The 10,136-nt window shown below is 36.2% G+C and overlaps 2 protein-coding genes and 1 pseudogene across 10 annotated transcripts; 1 reads left to right on the top strand and 2 right to left on the bottom strand.

Moving 5' to 3' along the window:
* Positions 1 to 3: 3 nt before the first annotated feature.
* Positions 4 to 704, bottom strand: LOC130506819 (heat shock 70 kDa protein 6, chloroplastic-like; annotated as a pseudogene).
* A 1,118-nt stretch (positions 705 to 1,822) lies between these two features.
* Positions 1,823 to 2,460, bottom strand: LOC130506817 (uncharacterized). The gene has a single exon (XM_057001508.1). It carries the CDS (start codon positions 2,311 to 2,313, stop codon positions 1,936 to 1,938), a length of 378 nt encoding a protein of 125 aa, XP_056857488.1. The 5' UTR covers positions 2,314 to 2,460; the 3' UTR covers positions 1,823 to 1,935.
* A 1,029-nt stretch (positions 2,461 to 3,489) lies between these two features.
* Positions 3,490 to 8,082, top strand: LOC130506818 (uncharacterized). 9 transcript variants are annotated; one of them, XR_008942135.1, is made up of 8 exons: positions 3,490 to 3,676; positions 3,770 to 4,015; positions 4,171 to 4,386; positions 4,472 to 6,663; positions 7,061 to 7,190; positions 7,333 to 7,571; positions 7,653 to 7,800; positions 7,899 to 8,082. XR_008942135.1 is itself a non-coding variant. In XM_057001509.1 (4 exons), the coding sequence occupies exons 2-4, from the start codon at positions 3,812 to 3,814 to the stop codon at positions 6,578 to 6,580; spliced, it is 2,529 nt and encodes an 842-aa protein (XP_056857489.1). In that variant the 5' UTR covers positions 3,490 to 3,676; positions 3,770 to 3,811; the 3' UTR covers positions 6,581 to 6,879. The 9 variants fall into 9 exon arrangements, 1 of the variants encoding a protein (XP_056857489.1); XR_008942133.1 differs by having other exon boundaries at positions 6,982 to 7,190; XR_008942134.1 differs by having other exon boundaries at positions 6,976 to 7,190; positions 7,333 to 7,545.
* The last annotated feature ends 2,054 nt before the right edge of the window (positions 8,083 to 10,136 follow it).

Below are 10,136 nucleotides of genomic sequence, written 5' to 3'. Positions count from 1 at the left end.
TACCTGAGCTGAAATCTCCTCAGCAGCAAACTGTTTACCAATAGCAGGACACTCCAGCTTCACGTTCCCGTTATCATCCTTCACAACTCTGTAAGACACCTGCTTCGCCTCCTCGTCAACCTCGTTCATCCTCCTTCCAATAAACCTCTTCACCGAGAAGAACGTGTTCTCCGGATTCACAACCGCCTGCCTCTTCGCAATCTGCCCGACGAGCCTGTCCCCGCTCTTCGTGTAGGCCACCACGGACGGCGTCGTCCTCTGACCTTCGGCGTTGGTCACAATCGTCGGCTTGCCTCCTTCCATGGCGGCTACGGCGGAGTTGGTCGTTCCCAAATCGATTCCGACGACCTTCTCGTTCGCTACGCGGACGGGTCCTACAGCGTATCGAGAGCCTCTCCTGGTGTTGTTCATTTTGAGGAAGGCGGAGGTCTGGGTGAGAAGAAAGGACCGGTCCTGGCGCCGAAGAAGGCGCTTCTCGGCTTGAGGTTGCCTTTGGCGTTGGCGTTGAGGTTCCTCTTGGAGGAAGTGGCGAATCCAATTCCGCCGAGGACGTGAATCTGAGCGGTGGATGAAGCCATTTTTTCGAGGTTGCGAGAGAAGGAAAGGCGACGACGTGAGTGGAGAGAGATGAGAGGGAGAGATGAGAAGGAGAGGTTGAAGAGAAACCCTAGTGGTGGTGTTAGGTGAGAGGAGGAAGAAGATAAGAAAACGGTGGAGACTGGAGTAGCTAGCAGTAGAAGATTCTGGAAGAGGCCTTGGATGGGCTTTATGGGCTTCAAAAGGCCCTTAACTGTATCATCTCCCTTTTACACAAACAAAACCTACAAGGGTGGGGCATTGCTTAAATGACAAAGAGATCTTCACAAGCATTGCTTAAATAATAGTCTCACGAAAACAAGTCAAGATCTAAGATCATGTTTATTGTAGGAGATATTGTTAATTATTTTGTTAGAAAATCATCAAAGAGCATATACAAGATGTTCACTTCAGATCAAGTAGCAATTCCAATATTGGACGTGAAGTTTTACCAAAAAAAAACAAAATATTGGACGTGAAGCTTGTGGACTTCAAAACTACCAATTAACTCGTCGATATTCCTAATAAGTTTTTCTTTTTTACATAAAATGCAGGGCGGCTTAAGCGGGGACAAGCGGTGCGACCGTTCCGGATCAAATCCGATGTCCCCTGTTTCTTAATAGTTAAAAGGTCTGATTTTTTAAAAATATATGTAATTTTATATTAAAATATATATAAAGGGGTAAAATATTGTTATATAAATATAAATATTTAGTTTCATCACAGTTTTTGAAAATATATTCATAATATTTGTTTTAAAAAAGAAAATTTATCAAAATTTGAACTAATATTAGTTTAAGGGTCAAAAAAGATTGTTGCACTAGGGTCAGTAAAATAGTTAAACCGGTCCTGATAAAATGTAGTAATCTAAAACATTTCCCCTTAGAAAATGATAAAAAAATGTTCTTTTAGGCTTAGAATTTAAAAAAAAAATATCAAACTCCATGTGCAAGTGCATGGGGCTCGATGATTCTTGGTCGAGTTTTACACTAAAGGACAATCTTGGAGTCAAGGGCCATCTCCATCTTCCAAATAAATAATATTCAATTTATTAGTCTTAATGGTTATATGATATGATTATCATATGTATAAACTATTATCTTTAGGCTAGATTTTCTTGCTGATTAGATGGATTTAGACTTGCGAAACGCAATGGGTGATCCATGGTATCTTCATTTAGTGTAATCTTATCAAGCAAGCAAAATACGTCAAAATCAGTCGTCGAATATTTAAAACGGTCGATAGATATTGTAAGGTACATTTTCTTGTATTAAACGTTTCATAAAAAGTGGTAAGACTTTAATCGGAATATAACAAACAGATCTGTATTATATCGTAGAGAAAACCAAAAAGAGAGTTTCAAGAGATCCCAAAGAATCGCTTACAAGCCTTTACGAATGCTTTTTTCTTGATTTTGTTGCTCTTCTTCTTCTTATGCATCCTCTCTTTATCATCATCTTCGTATTCATCTTCTTCTTCTTCATTGAAAGGAAGAGGAAACGTGGTAGAGCTTTGGTCATAGATTCTACAGTAACGTTGATCAGAGACAGAAGAAGATCTTCTCATAGACATAACACTCTTCATTGGTGAGTGAAACACTTGCCCTGATGCAGCCACTGACCTGTTCCTGCTCAGCCTCGGTTTCATTTCAGCAGGTTCTTGATCGGGTTTCTGGGTCTGGAGATTGACCGGGTTGGGGTTCTTGTCAGTTGAATCCATTTTGGAGTAGCCACTCATCTTGTGTTGTCTACTTCTTCTTGACTAGTGTTACGATGATAGATTGACTGATCTAGCTACTGCGTGCCTTTTATAAATGTGTTGAGGTCCATGAATCGTGTAATTTTCAAAATTATATACAATATTATTACAGCTGGTGGAGATTGTATGTAACGTTTTTTACGGTGGGGCATGTGCACTTTGTCTGGCAAATGTTTGGCATTACATGCAAATAGCATTCATACTTCGTGTATCAAGAATATGTTGAAGCAAATAATTGGGAGACTGTTGCAAAGACTTATGTTTTCAGGGTTGCGTGAGTCCATTGTCTACATGTAAACACGCTCAGGTAGTTTTTGACACTTTGGAAGAATATTGTTTTGTGGTTGGCTGGTTTCCATTGTATACATCTGTAATCATATATTTCTCAAACATTATTGCATAACTATGTTTTGTACTTCGTCTTCTTCATTGAGAGGAAGAGGAAACATGGCAGAGATTTGGTCATAGATTCTACAGCAACGTTTTTCAGAGACAGAAGAAGATATTCTCATAGACATAACACTCTGCATTGGTGAATGAAGCACCTGCCCTGATGCAGCCACTGACCTGTTCCTGCTCAGCCTCGATCGGTTTCATTTATCAAAAAAAAAAACTATGTTTTGTACATAATTATTTAAGACTTGTATTTTTCCTAAGAATTTTTAAACTCATATTCTCACAAAATATCCAGTTTATGGAAATTTTAATCATTGCTTCTAGAAATTTATATAATATAATAAAAATTGTATAAGACATTTGGTATATACGATCGTTTATATGGAAAAATAAATCGTGCGTAACTTATTTTGAAACAAATTGAGAGTTGATCTCAGAGTAGTTCTTATTATTTCACTAACCAGAGCTGCATTAAGGAGTGAGAGGAATCGGTTGGAGTGTTCAGTTGAATGAATATAGCATTCTGGTTTGGAAATGTCAACGAAGTTGACCTGTTCAGGTCGATAGGCTTGAATACCAAAATTGGTCTACCTCTAAACCAATCAAGACCAATAAATTTTATCTCAATTTGAGGTTTAGGGATAACCGTGAAATCTAATGAGTACGATTTGGGCCTCAGGTTATCATCCATTGGGCTCTTTAGCATAAAGCCTGTTATCTTCTTTATATGTAAAGTAATCACACAAACTTTGTGAAAAACTTAAAACAAAATCAAATAATCAAAATCCCTAAATTCTCTTCTCTCTCTCACTTCTTCTTCTACCTTGGAGCCCTTGCTCTTCTTCGTTAATTCTCCTCCTCCTCCTTCTGTTACAAACCAGATGAGCTTACCTCAAGCTTATCAAAATCCTCACCGGTTTAAAAGTCAAAGGAGCTGACCAATTGGGTGAGTTTCGTAACCTCAAAGACTATACTGCTTTGAACCGGTTTACATCGATTTCTAATTTCAAAAATCACAAATTTGATTTGACGGTTATAGTTCGCCTCGACGACGACGGAGCCAAGGAGGAAAATTCGGAAGATGGATGACACTGAGCTAATCACGAGCATCGATCAGAAGATGGAAGACGCTTCGCTCGATCAGGAGACGGAAGACGACGCTTCGGCCGCGAATCCTGCCCCAACTGCCCGAACTGCCCCACTCTCGTCGGATGATACCGAGTCGAATCATCATGAGATTAAAACCATCTCCGCCAATCCTAACAACTACGATGCTTATGTCCAAGTAAGAATCATCATCATCATCAAATGTTTATCTACTTTCCCTTTTTGCTCACTCAGAATCTAATCTTAGGAAGAAAGCATATTTTAACCAAATCTTCATCAAAGATGCTAACTTTCACGCTTGACGATCTAACACTATTGCGTTGTGTGTTGCAGACTTCTGGAGATCCTACACGCGGAGGAGCGTGTGTAAAAGAAGAGTCTTTGGCGAAGAGTAAAGTTCAAAAAGTGAACGACGTGGACTCAGATGATAAGAGTGCAACTCTGTCAAACAAAATAACAGAGACTGGAAATAAAGAAGAGACGGAAGAAGAAGCGCAACCAGTGAAGCCAGACGAGTGTACAGCTTTTCTTTCAAACCTCAGTGCTAAGGTATTGTCAAAATTTACTGAGAAGACCTTATTGAAACAACATAGGGATTTTCTGATACAAGCTTATTATTGATGGTGGCTGGCAGGCACAAGGTGTAAGCTCTAGTAGCCTTCTTAATTCAGTACTCGACAGTGTTGAAGCCCCATCAAATGCTCCTCCGCTGGGTGCTCAGATATCTAAGGAAAAGCAGATAGGATTCTCTGGAGCAGTGTCATCTAGTTCAGTAGGACATGTAGCTGTGTCTTCTGATTCTGTTATTGCCAGCATTGAGTTGGAGAAAAATAGTCTTTTGCAGAGTAGTCTTGATTCAAATGAAGTGAGCAGGAATGCGTCTGAGACCGTATGTGCGTCGCATGATGTGAGTATTGCCCATAATAGCGAAAATGTGCCTTCGTCGGCTCATGTAACGGACAATCAGGATTCCGATAGTTCATCTAGATTATCAGGTGGTCATGGTAGAAATGATAAAGTTGCGAATGACAGTATGATTGCTCATGCTCAGAATGAAGACAAAGAAGATGATAAGAGCCATTTAGACACAGAGAAGAGAGTAAAACGGAGAAAAAAACGCAGGTCTTCTAGGTCAATGACCATATCCCAGCGCCTTGGAGCGATTGACAAAACAACCGCTGATATTGACCTCGGTATTTTGGATGCCTTGGAGGTAGCTACCAAGGTCGCACAGGAAGTGGCTAGAGAAGTGGACTCCGGGGAAGCTTCTCACAGTTCTTCAGAGGAACTATCTGATGAAAGCGGGCAGTCTGGTTCGCAAGACTCTCACGATGATGATGATTTACTCACAGGTTCTCCATCTAAAAGATTATCAGTGGGTGAAAGCCATTCTCTCGAGGAACCGCGTGTTGGAGATGACGATGTAATGGTTGAGAATAGTAATCGTGAGGATGGGATGATGAACAGTGATGATGTAAAGGAGAAGCACCTGGCGGAACCTGCTAAATCCGAAGTAGGGAGAGAGAAAAACCCATGTGGCTTTGACCTCAATGAAGATATTTGTCCTGATGAAACCGATGTCATTATGTCTGGTTCACATTCTGGTATGCCTGCAGCGGCACCGTTGCAATTGGAAAGATCTCTTACTGCGAAAGGGTTGGCTGCTTGTAGTGTATCCCACTCAGAATCACCTCACAAAGTTCCTAGTGGGGATTCGAGAGAAAAGCAGGTGATATGTGTCGATCTGAATATTGCTGATGTAGGAGATGATCAAGTTGAAGATCAAACTCCCTGGAAACAGTTTCCTTTCACCTCATCAAACTCTAGGGATGGAGAGTCCTCACATGAAGCTAACTTCCGGGGATCAAGCAGGTTCAACTTGGATTTGAATTGTACAGACGAGGACGATGACATTCCTCTACCTTCTCAGTTGAAGATGGAAACGAGATTGTTTCTAAGTCACAATGGGCAGCAAACCGCATTACCTTCAGTTTCTCAGCAATCAGGGAAGGAAGTAAACTTTGACTTGAATGACAGGCCACAGTTTTTCATCGAGTCACGTGATCAGGGTACCTACTCTGGGCAGCACCCATGGAGCACAGCCTCCTATGGAGGAGGGCACAAATTAGACGAACCCGTTATCTCTCTATTGGGTACAAAAGTGGACGTTGACAGAAAAGAGACTGTTTCCCAGATGGCTTCGTTCCTGTCCAATGGTAAGTCCTTCGAGACAGCAGCAGGATCATACATGGGAAAAACAGGAAACTCTTTGGGTATAGCCCCTGGTGTCTCCTTTTCTCCAGCTCCTATATATGGGTACAACGGATTTACTGGTCCTCCTGGTTTGTCAATGTCACCATCGCCCATGTATGTTCCTGGAACAGCTATTCCATACATGGTGGACGCAAGGGGTACGCCAGTGATGATGCCTCAAATGATGGGGTCGGCCCCATATGCTCAGCCACCATTTCCTCAACAGCACATGTTCATGAGCTTGGCGGGTGGATCGCATAGTCTGAATGGATCAGGGCAGCCACGCTTTGATCAAAGTTATGGGTTTGGGGGTGAGATGGGAAACAGAGAGTCCCTAAGTTTGAGGCAGTTTCTATCACCAGGACAAAGCGAGGCTATGGGAGAGCATTCAGGAGCAAATGTAGAGCCTTCGTCGAGTTTATCTATTAGCATTGGTGGAAAGCGAAAAGAGCCGGAGACTCGTTGGGAGTTCCCTCCTCCATGGAGATGAGTGATTCGCAGAAAGTGGAGATTGGGTTCTTAATAGGTGGATGGATTGGTTGATTGGTTAGAGAATAACAGAAGTGTTGGGAGGTAACTTATAATTTGTCTTGATGAACTTTCTTCTTTTTTTTTCTCCATCAGTTTTCCCCGTTTATTCAGGTTTTTATTTCGTAACATATATAGGAGGATTAATTCAAACATTGGTATATGTCAAAGCATCTTCTTAACCTTGTTTTGTATTTTCTCCATAAAATAAAACTGTAGTTTTGCGTTTCAAAAGTTGAGAAAAAGTGTTGCTTTGTGTTACTCTAGCAGTTCTGAACTGTTTCATACAACTCTTTAACCAACCAAACAATGGTGGTTCCTAGGAACAGATTTTGAGCTGTTGTTTGTGGTTCCTAGAAACAGAGAGTTGTTCTGTCGTAGAACAAGTTCAAGTCCTTTTGTTTGTCACGCACCTTCATGTCTGAGCAAAACAATACTTTAGAGAATATCCAGCAGTTCAAGTTCTATGCACAATCATACCAATATCAAGCAGCTAAACGTAGCAGTGGGGGAAGTAGACGAAGCACCCAGAAACTCATTTTTAGCATTGGAAGTCAGACGCAATAAAGAAGGTATCATCCAATAACCTTCTCTACCTTCCATTTGCTTGAAATCGTCTCTCACTCAGAGAATCTTCGAGGAAAACAGATTTTCTTTTACCAAATTTTTATAAAAGATGATAACTTTCATGTTTGACAATCAACGTTATTGCAGTATATATATAAAGCTTCTCGGGTATTCTGCAAACCTTGAAAAGCTAAGAAAAGCTATTAGTGCCGTGTTTCCATTAAGTCCTTCTCTGTGGCTAGAATGAGGGAATGAAGCATCTATAGCCTCCTGTAAATGAATCTGGAAAATTTCCTAGTTTCCGTATGATCATGCTTAGATGAAATCCTGTTGGAACTTAAGGGAAGAAATAATGATAAAGTATATTTTTCCATCTGCATTGATTGGTAAATCTGTTCATCATAGATATCAATTATGTCTTAGTGAAGCATGCCAGTATGGTGGATTAATATTCTTGTGTCTCCCAGGGACTGGCATGTGTTGGCTTTGTGGATGATGAAGACCTTGCAGCAGCTATAGCAAAGAACAAAATGATGTTTCTCGGTAAGAAGATCAGTATAGAACGGTCAAAATCCAAAGAAGGATAAAAAACGGATTTCGCTCGGCCTGGAAATGGTAGGAATCTATATCTCTTTCTGGTTGTCCTCAAAGTCTCGAGTTCAAACTACATCTTGTCCAAAGAATTCTAACCTCTGGTATGATTGCTTTCATAGAAGGTTCGGGGAATTCAAAGGACACATCTCAGGGTTTTGAGAAGGCGAAAGCACCTTCTTCTCATTCCATGGATATAGCTTTTCTTGTTCTACTTTTTAACGCACTCTGAAGCAAATCTTATACTGTAGACTGACAATATCTTGAAACACACATTTGAGTTATTGCAAGAGGACCTTGTCGTCAGTCTGTACCGGCATTACTTGTGCATTGTTATGTAGTGGGTTAAGCATGTGGGGGCCTCTGCAAGATTTTGATAAAATTAAATGATTAATACTTAAAGAGATTAAGAGCAAATGATGTTTCTTTTTTGTTCTAAAACGGTTACAAACTATTCTCCTTTTAATAAAAATATAGTAGCCATTTTCTTAAGCCTTAAAAAGTACCCAATGAATGGAAAAATGTAATGAAGAAGCTCAAGTTTTGGTCATGAAAGAAGAGGAAACTTGAGCAAGCTTCCCCATCTTCTCAGGCTCAGCAATGCTCACACCATGATCGATAAGGACATTACACGTTAATTTGTACGCTTGTATAGAAAAGAAAAAGTTGGTAGTGACAACGGTAAAGGGTCAACAAATGTCACCAACTAATAAATCTACAAAGCAAAAATAATTAATCTATACTAATAAAAATATCATTTCGAGGCTCTATGGATCATACACATCAACGAAACAAATTTTTCGGAAGATGTCACACGCCATTATTACTACAAAAATAAAAAAAAAGTAAAAAAAAAGAAAAAAAAAAGTAAATATAGAATATAAATATCTATCATAATATTATCATTTGATATAAAAAATAGAATAATTATAAAATATAAGTAAATATAAAATAAGCAACTATAAAATTAAGAAATAAAAAACTACATTAAACATCTATCTAAAAATGTATATTAAAATAAATAGTAAATAAATATAAATATAAGAAATATAAATATTATATTAAACATTTATCGTAATAATAAAATAAGTAATATATAATATAAAAAAATTAAAAAATAAGTAAATATAAAATATAAGAAATACAAATATTAAATTAAACATCTAAGATAATATTATCATTTGATATAAAATCAAAAAAGTTAGAATAAATAAATATACAACATAAAAAAATATAAAAAGTAAATATACAATATAAGAAATAGAAAAACTAAACTAAACATCTATCTGAAAAATGTATAGTAAAATTAATAATAAGTAAATATAGAATATAAGAAATGAAATATTACATTACACATCAATCGTAATATTACAAACTTGATATAAAAAATTAGAATAAATAAATATACAAAATAGAAAATTTAATAATGAGTAAATATAAAATATAAGAAATGGAAAACTATATTAAGCATCTGTTTGAAAAAGTATAATTTTATATATTTACTGTTTCCAAATATTTGTATAAGAAAATATAAAATATAATAAAAAACAAAAAAAAGTAAATATAAAATATAAAAAAATTTAAAACGACATTAACATCTATCTGAAAAATGTATAGTTTTACATTTATATTATTTCTAATATTTTTTATAATTAAATATAAAATATAAGAGAAACAAGCATACAATATAAAATAGAAATACTATATAAATATCTATCATAATATTATCATTATTTAATATAAAAGCAAGAAAATTTAGAAAAACAAATATACAATATAAGAAAAAATTAAGAATAAGTAAATATACAATTAAGAAATGCAAAAAAATAAATTGAACATTTCTCTGTAAAATAATAATAAATAAATATACAATATAAGAATTATAAATATTATATTAAACAATATGAAAAATCTAAACAATAAGTAAATATAATATAAGCAATATAATATTGTATTATATTATGAAATGGAGGGAGTAATAAGTAAATATAAAACATAAGAAATAAAAAATTACATTAAACATCTATTTGAAAAATGTATAGTTTTATATTTTTATTTCCAAATATTTTTATAAGTAAATATATTATAATAAAAACAATAATACAATATAATAAATAGAAATATTACATTAAATATTTATAATAATATAACATTCGATATAAAAGCAAGAAATTAGAATAAATAAATATATAATATAAAGAAAAATAAAAATAAGTAAATATGCACTTCAGAAATGAAAAAAAAACTAAATTCAACATCTCTGTGAAAAATTTATAGTAAAATAATAATAAATATATATATATAATATAATATATATAAATATTATACTAAACATCTATCGTGATATTAGAATAAATAAA

This window comes from Raphanus sativus, unplaced genomic scaffold (genome assembly GCF_000801105.2).
Source record: "Raphanus sativus cultivar WK10039 unplaced genomic scaffold, ASM80110v3 Scaffold3690, whole genome shotgun sequence".
Lineage (NCBI taxonomy): Eukaryota > Viridiplantae > Streptophyta > Magnoliopsida > Brassicales > Brassicaceae > Raphanus > Raphanus sativus.
This window is presented reverse-complemented; position numbering and strand designations above follow the sequence as displayed.

Coding starts and splice junctions, on each gene's coding strand:
- LOC130506818 (XM_057001509.1), top strand. CDS start 3,812: ATGGATGACACTGAGCTAATCACGAGCATCGATCAGAAGATGGAAGAC. Junction 4,016..4,170: donor ACTACGATGCTTATGTCCAA/GTAAGAATCATC, acceptor TGTGTGTTGCAG/ACTTCTGGAGATCCTACACG. Junction 4,387..4,471: donor TTTCAAACCTCAGTGCTAAG/GTATTGTCAAAA, acceptor GGTGGCTGGCAG/GCACAAGGTGTAAGCTCTAG.
- LOC130506817 (XM_057001508.1), bottom strand. CDS start 2,313: ATGAGTGGCTACTCCAAAATGGATTCAACTGACAAGAACCCCAACCCG.